Below are 21,823 nucleotides of genomic sequence, written 5' to 3'. Positions count from 1 at the left end.
TGCTCTAAAACTAGGGAAGCGTAAACCACTATAAATTGTACTGTTGTGATCTCTTAATTCTTTCATGCAGTGTTGTACCTCATCTGGGCTTATATTCCCGAGACTTGGCTGTTCTCACTGGGACTAACATACTGGCCTCAAAAGTAAGTTCAGCCAGTTGAACTTTTTAGCCTGAATATGTGTGTCAGACACCCTTAAATATCCTCAAATAACAAAAGTTGGGTTTTTTTTCTGTTTGGTTGGGGTTTTTTTATATAGTGGCCTTGTATTTAATCCAGTTTTTTATGATAAAGGACTCTAATCTTTTTGAAGCATTTTTGTTTATGTAGGTAAGTATCTATGGTGAGAAAAGCAATAGTATTTGGATGTTTTATGATAAATTTGTTCTCAGGAACTTTGCCAGTGAAAATACAGTAAACTTCATGGAATCATAGAGTAGTTAGGGTTGGAAAGGACCTTAAGATCATCTAATTCCATCCCCACTGTCATGGGCAGGAGCTCCACACACTAAACTGTGTCACCCAAGACTCCATCCAACCTGGCCTTGAGCACTGCCAGGAATGGAGCATTTACCACTTCTTTGGGTAACCTGTTCCAATGCCTCATCACCCTCACAGTAAAAAACTTCTTTCTTATATCTAACCTGTTTAACATTGAATCCGTTACCCCTTGACGTTTATTTAAAGATTTAAAGCCTGATAAATGTGCATTTCTTGAGCCCCATACTTTGGCCAGAAAGCGGCCAGTGGCTGAATACTTTCTCCATATAAAACAACAGTACTGTATCATCTTTTCCTGTCTTTTTCCTTTGTATAAGACATATCGTTCCAGTTTTTCAACATCCTCCCTAAGAGACTTTCTGGAGGAATATTATTCCCGGGATGATTCCTCTCATCCCTTTTCCTTAGGCCTGTAGGTGGTACAAAGATAGTATTCTTTTTAACCACAAAGTGTATCTTTAAAACGTAGTAAAAAAAACCCCAACACATAGGTAAGAAATCTATTTGAGGATCTATACGAGACTAGCTTTGGTGACTCTGCAGTCAGTAATAATGGGAGAGGCCACAGCCCCTTTTCAGAGGTGGTGTTTTCTTCTCTTGGCTGAGTTTGTGCGAGATACAGTAACAACTGCTATGTTAAAACTGTTGTATCATTAGGTGTTTGTTATTATGATATGTGAATTTTAAAATCTTCTTCCTCAGATACTGGGCAGTTGCTTTACCAGTGTATCTACTGGTTGCTGTAGGAATTGGTTATATATTACTTTTTGGTATTAACATGATGAGTACAGCTCCGCTTAACTCCACACATACTATTACAGGTAATTTTATTGGTTTTTCTGTTTTGGGTTTTTTAATTTTTATATTCAACTGGTAATTTCTGTAAATGTATATATGTAGCTGTATGTAATATAAAACAAATTTTAAGCCTTTAAATACTTTGATTTAGAAAAGGAGTTCTTGGAAGTACTGAAGGACTAGAATGAAAAGATAGCCATGATCCCAACTCTTCCCTCTGTGCCATCATATGGTAGTGGTTTCCAACTAGCAAAGAGTACTTTGTTGGTAAAACAGACCACTTTGGAGGAACAGGGGGTAGGCATGTAAAGATCTGCAAGGTTTGCACCTTGCATTATGAACTAGTCATGGGAAGAAGGGTGTGACTACCTGCATGGCAGTGGCAGAACTGGGAAGGCAAGGAGGAGTCAATGTGTTGCAGAGGAGGATGTTGTGGTATTGAGGCATAATTAAATATGTCAGTGACTGCCTGTGTAAAAAAGCTGTTCTTCGTTTTTTCTCTCAGCTTTTGTGTAGCCTTTACTCCTGCCAAGGAGACATGTTCTAGGCATTCACAACATTCTCCAGGCAACTGCACCTTCTTCCACATGAGGAATCACACCACTATTTGCAGGTGTCGGAAAAAATGCAGATGATAAAATTTGGTGCGAAATTTACTTGTTGCTAAAGCAACTGCTGAAGTTGCATTCTTTCAACAAACTATGTACGTTACAACAAACAGTAGTACATTCCAATGCACTGCTAAGGAAAAGCAATCAGTTGAGGCTGTAGTTGAAATGCGTTACTCTAACGCTGCTGTCAAGAACTGCCATTTAGTCACCCTGGTGTTCCAGGGCTCTCATTGGCACTCCCATGTCACCTTTTCTTTTGATGTCAACCCAAGAGTTTGTGTGGCTGTATGGCAGGTGGGACGGGGTACCTACTATGTTTGAAAAACAATTGTATTTGAAAGTTTTCTTTTTCAGAGGGAAAAGTTCTGTAGTTGTGTTCAAAACGCATCTGTAAAAATATTTATGCTGTTACAGGAATGGGTGCTGTGTCGTGATGGGAAAAAGCAGCCAAGATAAAGGGAGGGTGGACTGCATCTCTCAGCAAAAATTCTAGCATAGTGTGCAAGCTACAGGCTGAGCTATTCACTCTGGGTTTTTTTGCTTGTTCTTTTTATCCTTGGATAGTTAAGATTTGATGTCGTACAGCATCTTAGACCAAGTCTCAGAGAGTGATTTCAGCAGGAGGGTGGGGTTGATTTCTTCAGAGGCTCTACTAAGACATCGTGATGTAAAGTGTTTCTGATGGCCATCTTATTATACCTTGGCAAGATGGGCTTTTCAGCATTACTTATAGCACCTACGTTTATGCAGTGTTGCATTACATAATGTTTATTGAAAGGAAAAAAAAAATCTATAATGAATGAAATGTTCTTATTCTTTCCTGTAGATAACTATGCAAAAAAGCAGCAGCGGAAGAAATTCCAAGAAGAAGCAATTCCAGCACTGAGGGATATTCCCATCAGTGAAGTAAACAGAATGTTTTTCCTTTCTGAAAAAGGAATCTGCAATAGCAGATAGTCATTAAGATCTGTTTGAATAAAGGATTAGTACAAGTGTTACGTAAGGAAAATCAAAACCTCTCCAAGCTAAAAGTAACCCAGTCTCTTTCTACTTGCAGAAGAAAGTTGGGGGTTTTGTGGGTTTTTTGGTTTTTGTTTGGGTTTGGGTTTTTTTTTTCCCTGAATCTAATTAAATTTATGTTAACATTTTCCTTGAGATGGCTTGATTTTATTATACGTGCACCTTAATAACATGCCTTGGTATGAGAATTATGCCACATTAATTTATCTAACCATTCTTACAAGTTTAAAATGTTCTATTTCATGCAGATTTCTGCTTGTAATTTCCATCCAAGAATGAAAGAAATAGCTTTCAAACATAGCTTACCTCTGTTTCTCTGAATTCAGGGAGGGAAAATGTGTTCCACTGGCCAAATGGAAGTTATGTTAATTTGAAGTGTTTACATTGTAAATATACAATTCTTATCTGTAAATATTAATAAAATGTAGCTAACTTTTACCTGTTAAAGTTAGTGGTTTTCCTGTGATTTTATATTTGTTCTGGGCAAAGGTGTATAGTGGTCCACTTTTCCTTACACAATTCTTTACTCAGCAAAATACGTTGATCTCCCCCCTCTTGCCCCAAACCAGTGGGCTTCTTGAAATGCAAAGATTGATTGCCAGAAATAAGGAAGGTGGGTTGTGAAGATTTTCCTGAAACAGATCTTGAAATGACCTTTTTTAACCATTCTTAAGAATACTGAAAACTAGATTCTGGAAACACAGGAACAGGCAGGTCCATGTTACTATAGCGTAGGTTGTAGCAGAAGGTGCAGTAACTTGTTATGGCAGTGGTTCAGATGTTTCTCAAAAAGTGGATTTTCTTTCAGGTGTGTGTTACCGTGCAGAGAAACAGTTTTTATTGCCTTTCTTCCAAGAGTCACACACCTGGTTATCTTCAGCAGTCAAGGTTATTCAGCTTGGTTATGAAAGCCAGTGGATAGAGCTTCATTATTGTTTGTTAGGTCTATAAGCCAACTTCTGACCAGCAGAAAATTTGGTTAAAAACATCACTATTTCATTAAAAGTTAATAAGAAAGTTTGGAATTTTTTTGTGAAGAATCTTAGCCAGTTCCTTTAGAAAATGGTCAAAACAACCATCAGTGCTGTGGGAAGTCTTAAGACCTGGTAACAGTCAATCTAATATAAATATATAATCTGTTGGTTTTTTTCATCCTCTTTAGTAGTTTGCTATTTTTTTCCATCTGTATTTGAAGAAAAAACCTGCTAGGCGTTACGGATAGGAGAAAAATACCTTCTTAAAAAAGGCAAAAATACATTTCAACATTTCACTCTGAAATGGTAAATTTTAGGTATATTGTCATTTGGGGACATTTCACAAGAGTGAGTGTTTGTACATAAGCCTGATGACTGTAGGTTGGTACAATGTTTGATAGATATAGGCATGGTTGTGAACTTTTGTTTTTCAGTTTGCCCCCAGTTGCTGTTGTTTCCCCCTCCTGCCATGCTTTTGCCCTTCTTTAATTTATGTGCTCAAACACCTACATATGGGGTGGATTCAAGATTTTGCGATCAACAGACATGAAGGTGTATTTACTCTTGTGAATTCTGTAATGGTGTAGACACTGAACTCTTGCCTGTAATTTTTGTGTGTGTGTGTAATTTCCACTTGTGTTCTACATTCCTTTTGGTTTCTGAGAAGGCAATTTCGATTATAATTCTAAATTGACAGCAAGTGAAGGCCACGTTTCTGGTATCATTTGATGGAGGGATTAATTTAGTCCCCTGTTAAGGATACCCAAATCCCTTCAGGATAAAGAAAAGCTACTGGAAAATGCCCTCAAGCCCTGAAAGCACACAAATTAAAGGACTGTAAACCTTCGACAAAGATTGTATCAGTGATGAATCCGCCATTTCATTTAACTGCAGACCTCACAATTATGGGAAAACTAACAGAGGCACCTAAGTGAGTAGGCAAACTGGGGCCATTTGTTTAAGTAAAACTTGGAGGCATGAAACTCAATCTTTCTGTCACTACTGTGTAGTGGTGCTTCAAAGACACTGTAGTGACCTTTTCTTCAACTTAGGAGTAATGTTTGACACTTCAGAAATTGCCTCTGTGATCAAAATAAAGACAGTTGTCTAAAAACACTGTCATTGGGCTAATAAATGCATTGTAGGGAATTGCAGGTATTTGGGATCCATCATTTCACTGTCTTGCCTGTGACTGTGATTAAGGAAAAGATATGCAACTCTGCTAGCAAAAAGAAGAGATTCACCCTTTTGTAAATGTACAGCACACTTACAGCTGTAGTTATTTAGTGGGTTTTATATAGACTTTGCCTTAAATATTATTCAGAAAAAAAATAAACAACCCTGAAATGATTGAACTGTGTTGCTAGTATTGCCTTTCTTTACAAAACATACCTGTTCACAGACGGGGTATCGAGTATCCATTCTTCTCAGAGACTGAAGAAAAACTAAATAAATAAAGGCAAAACCCTAAATTTGCCCTCATTTTCACCCTTCTGACTTACTGGTGGTGTACTGTTATAGCACAACCTCTAGTAACAGAGTTACACCAACTGCATTGTGCCTGCTGAAATAAATGATGAAACCACAGCCTTGCATTTTAATGCACCTTCTAGGATTCTTCTGCGGTTTTTATATATTGGTGACTGATGGTATTTTACACATTTTGCTATAAATGTAATCCTGTAAAGCAGGTTCCCCCCAAATGGTGTTTGAATGAATGTCTATGTAGACATGTCACAAAAAAATAAAAAAGAGCTGTTCTGTTTAGAATGAAAAGGTTGTATGCCAAAGGTAATAATAGAGCTTTGGTTGCTGAATTTGTGTATAGGTGGCAAAGTATGTTTCTCTGCTTTCCACCTTAGCTGTAAGGAGAAGAGTAGTAGCAACACAGACTGTGTTTATGATGTTGAAGTTGAGAAGTACTGCAAGAGAAGAGAGTCATGCAACTGATTTAAAAAGGGAAGCTATCTTGAAATTGATTTTGGTCTTTTTCATTGTACTGTATTGAATGCCATAAGCATGGACGCTTCAGCGCAAATGTATGGTGTATACATATGAAGTAGTAGAAGAGTTAAATTCTTTGTGTAGCCACATAATTTCGTTCAAAGCATTGGTAGAAGAATCTGCTGCTTTAACTTCAACAGTGAGCTACAGCAAAAGAGGTAAATGATCTTTTGTGAAGTTCAAATGTATAAAGCCCATGAAGTAAAATATACAGGCACACATGAGTAAGAGGTTAGCACAATTCTCTGTGTGTTTGTGTTTACTGTTCCTATAGATTAGATGGCTGGAAGAAGAAAAGGAAAGAAAAGGCAACATGGCCTTCAGTTTCTAGATATGAAAGTGATGCCCTTGCAGGAAGAGAAAAGAACTTGTTTCAGCAGCAGTGAAATGGAGTTGTCTTTCTCCTTGAGATATGCAGGTACACTTTTGCTGTTACCTGATGCATTCTGAAGTGTACAGGCTGTCTTAAAAATATTTAGAGCTTACTATGAAATGCTGTCAGCTTGATTTGATGATCTTTAAAATAATCATTGTTTGTGATTGGGGGATATAAGCAAAAAGCTAAGAAACAAATTACTCTAGATATTTTATGGCAAAGCTCAGATACCAGTACGTGCTATCAAAGACCATCTCATATGAATTAGAAAGCTGTAATATTAGATGGTTATATTCTTGCTGCAAGCAGCATTTCTGTAAAGTTAAAAGTTGTCCTGGATCGGGTGGACTTGTACTGCCTATGAAGCAGGTAGTGTGCCTGAAGCTTTTCTAGGAGTAGGAGCACAGAAAATGTATGTTTTATTTCCATAGTGCAGATCTCTCTGGTACTCTGGTGATTCATTGGTACACCTCCATGCGAGGTGGTCTATAAACGTAAAAGATGCAACTCTACCTCAAACAGCAAGTAAAGTGTATACAAGGAATGATGGTAAAGTAACAGATTTTTACATTCTTTTTAGTGGAACTTGAGATGCTGCGAGTTATATCAGGAAAAGTTAGGCTAAAAATATACCTTAAGGAGGAGAAGCGATACCTGTAGGAACAGTGAACTTCCCAGCTGTCATTCAGTATGAGAATGGAGGTAATGTGAGGTAGTCTAAATAGTGTTTGATTCTTCCTCTTTTCCCCTGCTCCAGCATTCTGTGCCATGAGAGTGTAACATTGATATCTTAGCTCTATCTCTAGCAGTTCAGTTTGGTAAGTTTGATTAGAGTAATAAGAAGTTACAAGATCTTTGCCTTAATACAGTGTTTCTCTAATACCTAATTCACATTCATGCTGAAGCTCCCACCTACAGAAACTTACCGCTAAAGCCCTCTTGAAGAAAAAGCTTTTTGAGTACTTGCTTTCTTTACCAGGCAGTTTCTATGGACTTTAGTTTCATTTTTGGGTGTAAATGGTAAAGCATTTCTGACTTACAAACAGAACAGTTAATAAATGATTTTGTGTAAATAAATTTTGTTCCGTAATGCATCTTTTCCATCGGCACTTGAGTCTGAGTGCCTAAAATGTTTAACTCAAAGGCCTGCTTGCTGCTGTACTATTAGATCTCCAGTCAGCTCTAAAACAACTGGGATGAATGGGGTTTTTTGTACGTCTCCCTCTATTCATGAATGGAACTGTATTCTGAGGAGAAAGTTTTGGAAGCATTTAGTCTTGTTCTGCCAGTTCCCTTACAGAGAAATTGCCAAAGTAAATTTTGTTGGCATGCTGTGCAGTTTCTGTATCAACTTAAATCTCAGCCTTTTGCTAAAACCAGCTGATAGTTTAAACCAGTCTGAAAATCACAATCATATTGAATGTAATTTTAAATAATATGTGTTTCAGAGAAGGGGGTGAATTTTGCTTCCTGAGCTTATAAAGCTGCTATTTGGAAGATTGCTTTTTCTGTTGTGGCAGCTCAGTCCTACTGCTGTTGTCATTCTCTCAGTATAAATGTAGCTTAGGAAAAAAATGTGATTGTGATAGTTGTTTTTTTCCCTTAATGCAAATTATTACTGCATTACTACTAATAATTTAGCATTATTTTCTAAAGAACACTCAAAGAACTTTAATATCATGCAAGGATATTATTCCCTTGGATCTATGTATCCTCCAAGATCTTGTCTTGGAAGATCTTACAAGTAGAATTCAGGACTGTTTTATGAACATACTTTTAATTTTGATTTTTCACATGAATACATGCAATAGCAATATAAAAGTGTAGGCATTGTCTGGATAACTCCCCAGCATTCATGTACAAGTGGAACATGAACTTGTCTTTTGCTCTTGTAATTTTAGACAAAGATAATCAAAAGGCAGCATTTGCTGGAAGTGTTGAACTACTAAGGGAAGTTAGGTGGAACAGAGATCTTGAGCATACAAATTAATTTGTAAAATGCTGTGTTTCTAGTCTTGTCTTTGAAGTAGTAAGCTCATGATGAACTCAGTATTTGGGGATGCTTTGTTATCTTTTTCCTGTAAATGATGGATCATTTTGAGGTTACTGAAATCTTAGTAAGGTCAAACTGCAGATGAAGTAACAAACCAGAGCTGAAAGCTGAAAGTTAACTCCAGCCAAGTAACAGAGATGCTGTATTTCTATTAGTTCACTTTTAGTCTTCTCTTAATTATTAGCAGCCTGTAAGGGATCACAATGCATATTATATTTAGTGTGCAAATAAGGGTACTTTAATGTTGTAACATGAAAAGACAAGTTATTTGACAAAAAAAAAATTAAAGTGGCTGGCTTGACAGGAAAAGGATAATACAGTTTTGGCTTTGTCTAATGATTGCAGTTAAATATTGCCAGTCAGGTAAATAGTATGGTAATGTTACCTTAATTTGAAATGGAATTTGACAATACAGGAGAAACCAAACAGAATGTGTAGCAGAGACTGAGAAATAGAATCAGTTCAGACCAATGCAGTGTTGTCAGACTTCAGCAGATGTGCAAGATGATTTGTTTGAATATTTCCACCAGCCTTTGGCAATATCGTCATTCACTATCCAACAGTATTTCTCTAATAACAGTGTCTGTTCTACTGCTTTAAAGAACACACTTTTATTAAGATTTTTTTTTCTGTTCCAGAGGTGTAGATTTTTAACAGCACTTATGTCATTATATCTACATCTGATGCCTTGGGGATATAGCCGTTTGCAAATATTAAAATAGCTGTTTCATGGGAGACCAAAGATAAATATAGCTAATATCCTGCCTCCAACACTGGCTAACGATGCCTGCTATAATAGTAAGAGCAAAGATTAGAGAAAGAAGCTAGTAATGTTTCCCCAGAATGTTTCCCCAGCCTGCAACAATATGAAACTTCTGAACCAGATGTTACATGTTTATATTTTTTCATGAAAATCTTTAATTTACTTTTTCTAAGTAGGTAAACTCTTAGTTTCAACAACATCACAGCGTAATCACAAGTTGGATTAAGTATTACTTCCTTTTGTTTTGAATTTGCATCTTACTACTTAAATTTCATATTCAGTCATTCTCTCCAAACCACTCAAGATAGTATAGACTATGTTTATCATAGAATCACAATCATGGAACGGTTTGTGGTTTCCATGGGCTGGAAGAGACCTTAAATATCATCTAGTTCCAACCCTTTGCCATGTGCAGGGACACTTTCCACTAGACAAGGTTGCTCAAAGCCCTGTGGCACCAAACCTAGCCTTGATATACTTGGTCACATCTTCAGGCTGAAAAGTTCTGACCTGTTTTGTTGTTTGTGTAATCTATGTACTTGATCATCCTTCCCCCCTCCCCCCCCCTTTATTCCATTCATGTCAGATATGAATATAATTTTCCAAGATACAGCAGACCTATCACTCTCATTCTGGGTAGCTGATCTGCACTTTCTCAGTGGCCTCTTGTCTGGGATTTGCTGTATCTGGAAATTCTGAAGAAGTTAAAAATGTTCAGATTCTGTCTGAACATATTACCAAAATACTTGGAATAAGATGCCCCATCCAGTATTGATGTGGTTCTGTTAGTATGTAGGGCCACTGTCTACACTGTGTCTTGTGTTCTTGCATTGTTTGTTTTAACAGTTACCCCACTGGAAGCTGCTCCGACTGACCAATGCTCTTAGAAAACAGTTATTACACTGAAGGCAATGCTTTCTATTTCTCAAAATATTCAGAAGGCTTCGTCAACCAAAAACTGACTTAGGACCTGGCAGTGTTCTGCCATGCTGCTGCCAGCAAGTCCAGGAGGCTTTTTTCATGCATCTCAGTGAGCCATTTGCCAGTTCAGGCTGGTTGACCACCAGCTGTCTGGAGTTAATAACCAGTCCTCAACATCAGCACATAGTGCCACCCATTGATACTTATCCCTCCAGCTCAAAAACTCTCTCCTAAATGCAGGAAGATCAGTCTCAGTTGGAGCTGAAGCTGGCCTCCATTTATGTTGTGTTTTCCTGCAGCTGTTAGTTCATCATTGCTGTCCTGCAATAGTAGTAACACCTGCTCTTGCCATGCATATATGTCCGCAAGCATGCAGTGGTCAGAAATGGTTAGAAAACTGGTGTTTTCTAAAGATGGGACCACAGCCCACTGCTTGGCATCTGCAGGGCAGGCACTGAAGCTATAAAGGAGGAAGAGGCAGCATGGTCTCAACAGAAAGGTAAGGATTAGCAAGGAAGAACCTACAGAGTGTGCCTTTTACATAATGCATCCCTAAATGGTGACAATGTCTGTGTAAGGCAAATGGCTCTTTACTGTTGTGTGTTGGGGAGCACTGTGCTGTGTGGGGATCGTGTGGTAACTGCCATTTCCACAGGGAAAGGAGTTGGTTCCTTCAACATACCCCTCCAGGTTCCAGTAATCCTCAATGAAGGCCTGAGAAATTCAGCAGTGACCAGGTTGGTTTGGGGCATAGCACAGATTAATATGGCAGCACAGCTGCACAGGTGTCTTAATAGGCGAGAAAAAGCCCTGGTCAGAACTCTTAAGGTGAGCATGAAACACCAAATGTTGGGAGTGAACTCATCTGAACACTGATGGAGATGAGAGCTTCTTGCAAGGAAGAAGTTGGGACTTCATGTACAATAATTTGACTGCTGTGTAGAATATGTCATCACCAGCCTGTTAAGTGATCTTTGATGCTTTTCTGTTTGTTTGTGCTACAGACTGAATAATGATGAAGCTGGGGCGTAAGTAATTTTAGTATATCGTATGAAAGAAGTGAAAGACCTTTAAAATGTCTGTATTTTAGTTCCATGTGTTGGGACATGAAGATGTGGAGATGGTGAGTGGGTGAAATGTGAAAGCTGAATTTTCGTGTGTCACACTAGGGTTTACAATTTCAACTTTCAATTGTGTAGTTTCATATGTTATAGGATGCTGTCTTGTGTAAATTTAATTAATATACCTACTTTTTAGTATGTAAATTAAAATTGTAAAAAAATCCTGTAATATATGAATTCATTTGGAATCTGAATTTACTATGCTAAGAATTTAAAACACTATCACGTTGTTTAATAGTTCATTGTACTAAGAGGAAGACCTGACACACAGGGTAAGTGGCTTTGACAGCCATCTGACCTACCAACAGTAGTGTAGAAAAGATCAAGAATCTTGGATTCTGCCTTTGCCTCGTCTCTGGAGAAATTATGGAGAGAGTTTTGTTAGAGATAAGGTACCTGAAGCATAATAATTATTGAAACATAGCAGGGCTAAGTATCCAATCCTTGAGCTAAATAAAAAGTGCTGGCACAGCAAGACAAGTACTGGCAGAATCTCTGAGCATACACAGTTTATGCAAACAAAAGGTTAAGTGGACCAGGTTATACCAGTTCTCTGAATGAAACAAACTGTGCTGAAAAAGCAGGTTTTGCTAGTGAAATAACAGGGTTGGAATAAATGTGCCTACATTTACTGTAGATAATTATGAAAATCAGTAACTTAAAGTCTTCCTGAACATTAATTTAAAAGAAATATCAAGGTAGTTGGATACATATTTAAGCCTCACCAGATGAGAATAAGCAGTAAGTCAATTATATTAAAATCATAGATTCAAGCGCACTAAGCTATAGAAATAAGATTCGTATATTTTGGTGAAGACAAAAAGGTAGCACATAGTCGTTTAACATATTGCTCACAGTTTTTAATAATGACTTTTTCTGACTGATACTAAGGCACTTTTCCGATGACAGGGAGGAACCTGGATGTCAGAATAAACATTTCCCCCAGAGCTAATAAGCAATAGTCTTTGCATTTTAAATAGTTTCTTCCTTAGATTCAAACATTATGTTTCAAAGCTTTTGTGTTACTTTGGCTCTGTACATTATATTATTTTGCCCCATAATCAATTCTATTTTCATTTTATCAGGACTGCAAGGTAAAAAATAGTAATTAAGTTCAGTGCTCTTAATGTTCTTAATCCATGTTACTTAAACCAACTTGATTCAAACCTTATAATCTTCTGTTCAGCTTCAGGGTTTTATTTAAAAGTCTCTGAAAACACAAAAGGATTTCCTCTTAGTTTCCAGTTGCACTGACTCATTCTTCTTGGTAGGATAAATAGTTTGAGCTTTGATGTATTTCTTTGGTCAGATGTTTGTCCGTATGTTTCTGACAGTTCCTTTTTTATCTTTTGAGTTTTTTTGTTTGTCAAGGCTGACCCACTGCTCATTCTTAGGCTGAACTGATTTCTTCTTCATCTTCCTCAGAGTCAGCGTCATCATTGTAGAAGTGAATTGTGGCTTGTACTGGAAAACTTGCCAGAACCTTCTCTCCGATGTTATTAAGAAACTTTTGGGATTTGGACTTGGGCAAATAAAGTCTAGTAAGAAAACACATTTTAAGAAAAAAAGTAAAACTATGTGATGCTTTCGCAGCTAAGCTAAACTAGCCTGAGTGTTAAAGTCTATTTTTATCTTTCTTTGGAGAGAGAAGAATCCTAGGGTTCCTTGCCTCTTAAGATAAAATTGCTTACTAAAAGGTAATGTTGATTTTAAGTTGTCTTAGTTGCTTTGGGCATATTGCGTATTAGATTTATCTAAGGTCCCACCCTGGTAAAGTGTTACCAGAGCAGTGATGCATGCTTGAGATTGTTTGGTTTGGTTCTAGCACAGTTCACAATGCAAGTGTCCCATGCAATGGGTAAAGTTTGAGGAAGTTTGAGATTCTGGAATAAGATACCAGGTTAAGATTGGGGTGAGCTGCCTGTTGCACAGCGGCTGATCTTAGTGAATCTTGTCTCTGCAGATGGAGGAGGAGGAAGTATACACTGAGAGAGATTTCTTTCAAATTCATATTGTTTTGTACTGAATTCGTAAATGTCTTAATTTACATTTCAGGTTTTCACCAGCTTTCTCACTAAAGCAAAACTTATGTGGTCTGTACACATATGCATTTTTTGTGTGCATAGGTATCCACTTTGTCCCTATTTCGGTTAAATTTGACAGTGATAAAGGTTACACAGATTTTAAGGTTCTACAACTTGTTTACAAGTGCATGTAGAGAAGAGGGATACTCTGTTAATTTTCCTCCTCTAAACTGAAGTCCAAATCAGGAGTTCCTACATAATTAAGCCTTAAAGAACCCAGATGATAGTGGAAACCCTTATAAATCCCCCAAGCATAGGAAAAGTTTCACCTGCAATTCAGCTTTTATTCAAGAGCAAATTTAAGCAACTCAAGACACAGATCTATAACAAGTCACATTCCATTAGCAGCTGCTCACATTAATTATTTGGGCTTTGTGGGCTTCTTATCATATTAATAAATGTAAATATAAATTAGATGAGGCAGAAGAACATTATTTCTTTCCAGATTACTTTTTTCTTATTGTTACCATGTTGTTTCAGGTTCTCTTCAGCCTGGGTATCAGTCTTCATGGAGGTATAAAATAAAATCCATGGAGTCTGGTGAGTAGATAAACTTCATTATTAAAAAGAGATACTCCAGGGACAAGCTAATACTTCTCCTGAGAAGAAATATATCTTTTATTGAAAGGTGTCACTTTTCCTGTATCTGGTGATAGGATTTAACTCACCTCACTGGATGTTGAAATCCCAGGGCTCCTTTTGATCTAAAATTTACTAGTTGACCATCCAGTTCTGACTGTAAAGAGACATTTTTATTACTTAGAAGAGGCTAAAAATGAAGATTTCACTTTTTATTTCTACAGCTAACCATAAAATTCTACAGCAATGTTGCTTTATTTTTTTTTCTTCTGTGCTGCTTGTTGTTTTACTCCGGCTAAATGTACTTCAGAGAATAAATGTGTCCACAGTCTGCTAACAGGTGCACATTTATCAAAGGATTTGAGCTTGTACATCTTATGAGCCACGAAGCTGTACATTTTGCTGAAGTTTTTAGGGAACACTGTAGTGACTGATGAGCTAATAACACCACCAAATGCAAGGTCAGTGATTAGAAAAGGAAAAAACTATTTTCAGTCAGTTTAAAGGAATGGGAAGTTAAGGTTTGTCCTGATTTCAGCTGGGATAGAGTTAATTTTCTTCCTAGTAGCTGGTGTAGTGATATATTTTGGCTTTAGTATGAGAATAATGCTAACAACACACTGATATTTTAGTTGCTGCTAAGTAGTGCTTACTATAAGTAAAGGACTTTTTATTTTCTCATGTTCAGTAAGGAGGAGTGCAAGAAGCTGATAGGGAGCATGGCCCGGACAGCTGACCTGAACTAACCAAAAGGATATTCCATACCACAGAACATCATTCTTGGTATATAAACTGGGGGGAATATGCCAGGAGGAGCCAGTCGTTGCTCAGGTCAGGCCTGGGTTTCAGTCAGCAGATGGTGAGCAATTGTACTGTGCATCCACTTGTCTTTCTTGGGTTTTATTTCTGTCTTTCTTTTTTCATTGTCTCCCTTTTCATTACAATTATTATTGTTATTATAATCATTATTATATCTTCTTTTATTTAAATTATTAAACTGTTCTTATCTCAACCCATGGGTTTTAGCTTTTTCCTTATTCTCCTCCCAGTATGGGAGAGCTGCAGTGAGCAAGCAGCTGCGTGTACTTAGCTGCCAACTGAAGTTAAACCACAAGAGAGTTTTATCAAATACCTCTTAACTACACTGACCCATAGTTTGGACTTGGAATGTTCAAGCTTGATTGCAACCAAAGATCACACGAGCACATTGAAGTGTCCAAACAGTTAAAATCAAGAGACAACTGGCATCTCATATTTCTATGCAACAAGCAATAAAAAGCAAGCATAGGGAAGGTAGAAACATATGTTTTAAGTATCAAATTTTAATTTAGCACAAAATAAATTCATTCAAATTAAGGTAGGAATGAAACTCGATAATTTGTAATTGTTAATGTTACTAAATCCTGTTAGGATTGTAAACCTGAAAGCATCTCCCAAAATCACAGGGCCCTTTCTAGCGTCCTCTTCTAGGCATGTATTTTCTTCCATACCTTAAAACAAAAAGACTTCTTTTTTCCTCCTATCAACCTGATGTTACATAAAATACAGATATTTAGCTTTGCTGTAATAGAACTCCTGTTGAACAGAATTTAGAAACCATCCACTGTACTACAAACAAAGATGACTTTTGCCGATGTCAGAGTAATTCATCTATCTTTCAGTGGAAATAGGCTTCAGCATGGATATTTTGGTGGGCCCCAAAAAGCCCCAGGCTGTGGACTGAGCAAGAGATCTTACAGAATTATCTCTACCTTTTATGTTGGCCTATTGCTCTCATACCCACCTGTTTGTCTTGTAGCAAAAACGATTTGTCTTCAGGCTATTAGTTTTTTGCTTAAGGGTTTTTTTGTGTTTAATCAGGAGACTTATTTACTTTGTTTCCACAGTACTAAGTAAAATGGACTCCTGATCTGGCTGAACACTGTGATCATAATGTCTGTGTTAAATACCATTTTTCTCCTTTCATATTTACATTAAAATTAAACCAGCCTTTTTTATTGACCTGTATTTTTTACTCTCATCTCTTTGGAGTATATATTATTTTCTAATAATTCTGTATGTAATAATAATATTGGTTAAACACACATTGTATGCTTTACCTTCTCGTGCTAAAATAGACCATTTCTGAAAAACAGTTCTAATAAAAGCCAATTGCAACATCTAACTCAGTTTCTATACAGCAGAAAATGTTCATTTATGTAATGTTGTAGATATACAATAGTAAATTTAAATTACTTCGTCTTTTTTTTTTTTTGTGATAAATAATGTAACTGAATTTAGGTAGTAGGAAAAATGTTACTTTTATACAAGGAAAAGGATATTATGTGTAGGTAACCATAGGGAATATTGTAACACATGTTCTGGGCAATAGAGGTGATATTAGTTTATTTTTTAGCAGTAGTTTCATATTTTATCACTTTTTTCTTGAATCAGTTTCTCAGGTTAGATTCTTATATGTATATTCTTAAACATTATTTTTTGTAACTACACAGAGAATATTGAAACTTCTATTTGCTTCACTCCAGTGTTTGGAGTGTCTACTGATCTGTAAAGCATTGGCATTTGTATGTATGAATTGCAGAAAATAACAGTAGGCAGCATGCATCTAACTAGCAAAACCATTGTGTTTAATCTATCTTTGAAGTCCGCCTCCTAGAAACCTCAGTAACTGTGCTGAAGATACTTGCCTTCCACACCTGTGGGCTGTAGGTTTGCATTAGCAAGTCTTCCCACCTAGGCACCACACAAAGTATCTAAGCATCTTTCCTTTTCTGTGACCCAGTTAAAAAATATAAGGGCTTCCTAAAGCCCTTCTTTAGTCCTCATTAGGTCCCAAGCTACAGAGACATCTAGGATGCTGGAGCAGTATGGATGTGACATAAAGTGTAGTTGAGAAGGATCTGAGAAGCTTCTGGCAGGAAGGAGAAAAGTTAAAAAATTGAAATCAATTGTTACAGTTAAGCTTAGCTTGAAACAGTGCCAGGCTCTGAGCAGGAATGTGGCAGACTTCGCATGTGGTTTGTTTTTCTCAAGTGGGCGCAATCCCGAGTGTAAACTAAAACTTTTGAGCTGGTTGAATAAAATTTTCTCCAAAACCATAAGCTCAGTAATAAATCACAACTTCCTGATTTCAGAAACCTTAGTTTCTTGAAATCTTCCCTGTAAGCATGTGCTGTCATGAGTCAGACTCCTTTTATCCACAGCAATTTACAGGTGTCTCTGGCAAAACTTGGAACACTGCTGGAAAGAGCATTCTTCCTTAGGCTTTCATAAGGTGCCTGCAGGGAAGAGTAAGTCACGCCTTCAGATGTGTACAGTTACAGTCTCCATCATCAGCAGATAAAAAGTACAAGGTAAAGAGGTGCTGCCGGTGTTAAAATATAATAATAGAAATCAGGATTTTTTAAAGACTTGCACTAAGGAGACTTGTTTTAATATGCTGAGCCAGAAGTTGAATATGTAACTGTGTATCAAATGCTGCAAAAACTTATTCAGGTGCTTAGAACTAAGCAGGGCATTTCAACAGGTATTTAAAGTTTGGGACCTAGATTGAATGTGCTTTGATCTCTATTTTTGTTCTTTGAGCCTAACAAATCTTCCTACATGATTAAATAAATTTAACAATCACAGTGCCTTTCAAAGGCTCTTGGCAATTAAGAGCTGCTTTAAAATCCAATTTTGTGTTCATTTCCTAACTGGTTGAGCTATAGCAATATCCTTCCAAGAAAAACAATAAAATTGTGCACCTGAAAGTCTGGGATTTTTTTTAAATTCATCTTAAAGTAATTTTTATTCCAACTCTCGCTATACACAAAATACCACTACAGAATAGGCCTGTAAATTTCAAACTGAAGATACTGTTAGTTTTTTTACAATTAAGTAAATGAAAACTGCTGTTAAGAGTTGAGTAAGCAGTGCTTTCTGCAGCTCTTTAAGAACTGATAATGATTCTATATGTGATACAAAACTAGAGATACTCTCAGCCATTATCATGTTCAGAACACTTTAATTTGAATAATAATATTTCCTAACACTAAAGAAAGGTTCAAATGACTTTCTGTGTTCAAATAGTTTCAATTTCTGCACCTGTTTTCTATAAGGGTTATTTTTGTCAGCATTTAGTCTCACCATGTGTTGATTCTCTGTCATCTCACTGTCTCTGGCTGTGATCGTCCAGGGCCTCCATAAGGCAGGGCTGCTGAAAGGTAGAGTAGTGCTCCTAGTTAATTCTTTTGAAAATATCCATACAATACAGCTTCTTTTGTTAGATTCTGCTAGCATCTTTTGGAATAATATGATTTTTTTCTTTTTAACACATTTTGATTTGGTAAATCTGATTTCTATGGCAATATTAGTCTCTCTTCTGTCCAAAATGATTAAACGAACTAGACAATTATTTGCACATTTTTAACTAAGGTGTTATTTCACAACTCAAAGCAGCTGCATTGAACTCGAAATGATGATGTAATTAATACTGAAATCTTTTATTTATGCAGCATTGCTACAAAATAAAAAAGTATCCCTCCCTCTCTGACAGACTGTCTAAATACAGATTCTATGTTGGCATTAAGTGGCTGGTTATTTATTGAGTAAGCAACTCCAGCATTCAGCTGACATGGGCAATCTGATCTAATTAGTTTAAGAGAGCATGTGCAGCGGTGGGTGCTACATATGCCTCTTATTTGGCAGCAGGTACTTACAATTAAGGATGCTCTTTTTAAAACTACTTTCCACCTCTGCTGCTGTGTAACAGATCCATACAGTTGGGGAAAGATATGAAGGATAAATAAACATAATAATAACAACAGTATTTTGTCAACAGTAACAACAATAATTTTTTGTTACAACCTTAATTTTCATTTACTTCATTTGTAAGTTCTGAAATATTTGACTGAAAAGGATAAAATATCAGCAAAACAAATAAAATACCTGTTCCAAGTTAAACATTTTCAGGAACATTTTGCCCTTCTGAAATTGGAAATTATTTTCTGTCTCTTCAACGCTAAAATTACACCCAGTTTTGAAAGGAAGCTGCTGAAAAAAGGTCTCCCTGTGCCTGCCTTACCTCTCTGGGTGCTCCCTTGGCCGGGGTGGTGGGCGCTGCTGCTGCTGGGTGCCCTGGGAGCGATGACAGACACATTGCACTGCGGTCTGGAGCAGGAGACTTCCAGCTGCACCCTCCATGGCATTTGATGGTCTGAAGCCTGATGGCTGGGCTCTTGCCTGGGCCTTTCAGCCCCTCCTTTAACTTAACTTACCTAAAACAAACACGGCCTGAGGTAAACGGGGAGAAACTGTCCTTAATGAGATTTCTTTTGACTCACTGAAAGAGTTCAAAGATAGGGCTCTCAGGTTGGCAGGCTGTCCTGGGGACAGCACTGCTAGGGAAACAGAGGCTTTTTGTTAAGTTTGGTAGCGAATCACATGGAAAATAATCCATGCCTTTACCTTTCTGTCTGTTTTACAAAATCCGTATTTGGTCTATACGAAATATATGATGTAAATACACTTTTTGCATGGTCTGAGAAAACTCATCCATACCCTGTCCTAAAAAAGTTTGAGACTAGAAGAGAATTTTAAATGTACAATAATTTTTAAATTACTGAAGTATTTTTCATGTCCTGACTTTAAAAAAAATACCAAAAATTAGTGAAGGTGAGAGGATTTAAAGGCATGCCTAGTGACTTCATCAAGACTACAGGGATGTTCCTTTAATTTGATTGCTATCTGATGGATGGAGAAGAAAGCTTATGTCAAGAAAGATTACTTTGTCTATCAAAGAATCACGGTTATGAATGCCATCAATTTGAGGAATCTTTTAAAGTATACAATATATGTTTTAAGCCTACAAATTCTACTGAATAGAAACAAACTTCCAAACTTTCTTCCCACTGTTTTCATTTATAACATGCATAATTTGTAGCCTGCTACACTGTGCAAGAGCAAATATTACCTGGTGGCTGGGGTCATCTGGTTTTTATTGTGATGGTTCACTGCTACAGTTCACTTTGTTTCCTTTATTTCCCAACTACTGCAGATATGTGAGAGGATTATAAGAACCTAAAGCTGAATTCTCTTTCCACTGGTGCTAATATGCATTGACATCAAAGGGAACAGATTCAGCTCCCAAAAATAATTGGTTTCTACTGTGAACTTTCTTCCCAGAAAGCAAAAAATAATTTTGTTTGCTGAACATGGAATGTTTGTTGATTTTTAGTATGAATTAGGTCTCTTCTAGCTGATGTAGCTGAAGAAACCATCAAGTCAGTCAGTTTGAGAGGACACTGAAGATTCTCGGTGGGAGTCAGATCCTTCTGAGGTAAGCCCTGCGGCTCTCTCTCAAGTTGAGATCCAGGTGGAAGGAATGCATGTCCAGTCAGCAAGAAGAAAGGGACAGACTCACAGGTGAAAACCACTGGATACATTCTCTTGGAAACATTATTTTCCCCTGAAATTGTTTTGTATTAGAAAACACTGTATATACACATTTGTGCATCATTTTTGTGCATCCTACTGATCTTGCTTAAATCTAAGTATCTTTCTTAAGATGAGAAGCAGCTTAGGTCAGATTTGAAAGTCATTGTCTTACATTGGTTCAAATTACGCAGCTGTGTAAGGGATCAGTGTTGGGACTGGTCTTGTTCGACATCTTTGTCAGTGACATGGACAGTGGGATTGAGTGCGCCCTCAGCAAGTTTGCCGATGACACCAAGCTGTGTGGTTTGGTTGATACACTGGAGGGAAGGAATGCCATCCAGAGGGACCTGGATGCACTTGTGAGGTGGGCTGATGCCAACCTCATGAAGTTCGACTAAGCCAAATGCAAGTTCCTACACCTGGGTCGGGGCAATCCCAGGCACAGCTACAGGTTGGGCAGAACAGAGATTCAGAGCAGCCCTGCAGAGAAGGACTTGGGGGAGTTGGTCGGTGAGAAAATGAACATGAGCCGGCTTCAGTGTGCGCTCACAGCCCAGAAAACCAAAGGAGCGTGACCATCAGGTCGAAGGAGGTGATCCTGCCTCTCTACTCTGCTCTCATGAGGCCTCAACTTGGAGCACTGTGTGCAGTTCTAGTGTTCTGAACATAAGAATGACATGGAACTGTTGGAACAAGTCCAGAGGAGACTCATGAGGATGATCGGGGGTTCAAGCACCTCCCTCATGAAGACAGGCTGAGAAAGTTGGGGCTGTTCATCCTGGAGAAGAGAAGGCTGTGTGGAGACCTCATAGCAGCCTTCCAGTATCTGAAGGGGGCCCCTATAAGGATGCTGGGGGGGGACTCTTCATTCGAAACTGTAGCAAAAGGACAAAGGAGAATGGGTTTATACTTACACAGGGAAAGTTTAGGTTAGATATAAGGAAGAAGTTTTTTACTGTGCAGGTGGTGAGATACTGGAATGGGTTGCCCGGGGATGTTGTGAATGCTCCATCCCTGGTGGTGTTCAAGGCCAGGTTGGATGGAATCTTGGTTGACACGGTTTAGTGTGTGGTGTCCGTGCCCATGGCAGGGGGGTTGGAACTGGATGATCTTAAGGTCCTTTCCAACTCTAACTATTCTATGATTCTATAAATTTTTCCTGTTCTTTAAACATCCCTTCTTGCTGTGACAAATAGACGTGTTTTAAACTCAAAGGCCAAAGCTATTAAATGCTGTTCTGGGAAGCACTAACAATCTGTAATAGAAGATTTAGAGTTTAAATCTACTCCCTTCAATGTTCAGATGCTGTGGGGTGTACCATATCTAAAAGAAGAAAATATATGCATAGTCTCAATAATTTTAAACATCTATATGTCAAAATCAGTATAATTATTAGAATAAAGAATATGTTGAATTATAGTCAAATAACAAAATTATATTAAACAGCAGAATGGGTCCTGAGAAAAAAATGCAGACTTCTTAAGTAATATAAACTATAATTAAATACCTTCCTGAACTTCAGTCTGAAATACACATGTATAATTTCATCAGCTTAGTTTTATTTAGACCCAGTTTAACTTGATAGTTGAAAGGGAAGTGTGT

General features: G+C 37.5%; 2 protein-coding genes across 4 annotated transcripts in view; one reads left to right on the top strand and one right to left on the bottom strand.

Moving 5' to 3' along the window:
• Positions 1–21,823, top strand: part of PIGP (phosphatidylinositol glycan anchor biosynthesis class P) — a 152,431-nt gene that overhangs the window by 1,628 nt on the left and 128,980 nt on the right. Inside the window, exons 2-4 of one of the 2 annotated variants that reach the window (XR_009726350.1) lie at positions 71–143; positions 1,203–1,321; positions 2,736–3,161. Coding sequence is in view for 1 of the 2 variants with exons in the window: in XM_061359148.1 (XP_061215132.1) it covers positions 71–143; positions 1,203–1,321; positions 2,736–2,866 (323 nt within the window). In the remaining variant the exon portion in view is untranslated. Of the gene's footprint in view, positions 1–70; positions 144–1,202; positions 1,322–2,735; positions 3,402–21,823 lie in introns of those variants that run through there. The other variant, XM_061359148.1, reaches the window with a different exon arrangement.
• Positions 12,323–20,112, bottom strand: RIPPLY3 (ripply transcriptional repressor 3). 2 transcript variants are annotated; one of them, XM_061359115.1, is made up of 5 exons: positions 19,758–20,112; positions 18,870–19,078; positions 17,933–17,999; positions 13,894–13,961; positions 12,323–12,679 (listed from the first exon to the last, which is right to left on the bottom strand). In XM_061359115.1, the coding sequence occupies exons 2-5, from the start codon at positions 18,986–18,988 to the stop codon at positions 12,532–12,534; spliced, it is 402 nt and encodes a 133-aa protein (XP_061215099.1). In that variant the 5' UTR covers positions 18,989–19,078; positions 19,758–20,112; the 3' UTR covers positions 12,323–12,531. The 2 variants fall into 2 exon arrangements, with proteins under 2 accessions (XP_061215099.1, XP_061215098.1); XM_061359114.1 differs by having other exon boundaries at positions 17,933–18,002; positions 19,758–20,105.

The sequence above is a fragment of the Neopsephotus bourkii genome, unplaced genomic scaffold, assembly GCF_033783945.1.
Source record: "Neopsephotus bourkii isolate Nb327-2 ecotype Australia unplaced genomic scaffold, CSIRO-AGI_Nbou_v1 NB_962, whole genome shotgun sequence".
Classification (NCBI taxonomy): domain Eukaryota; kingdom Metazoa; phylum Chordata; class Aves; order Psittaciformes; family Psittacidae; genus Neopsephotus; species Neopsephotus bourkii.
This window is presented reverse-complemented; position numbering and strand designations above follow the sequence as displayed.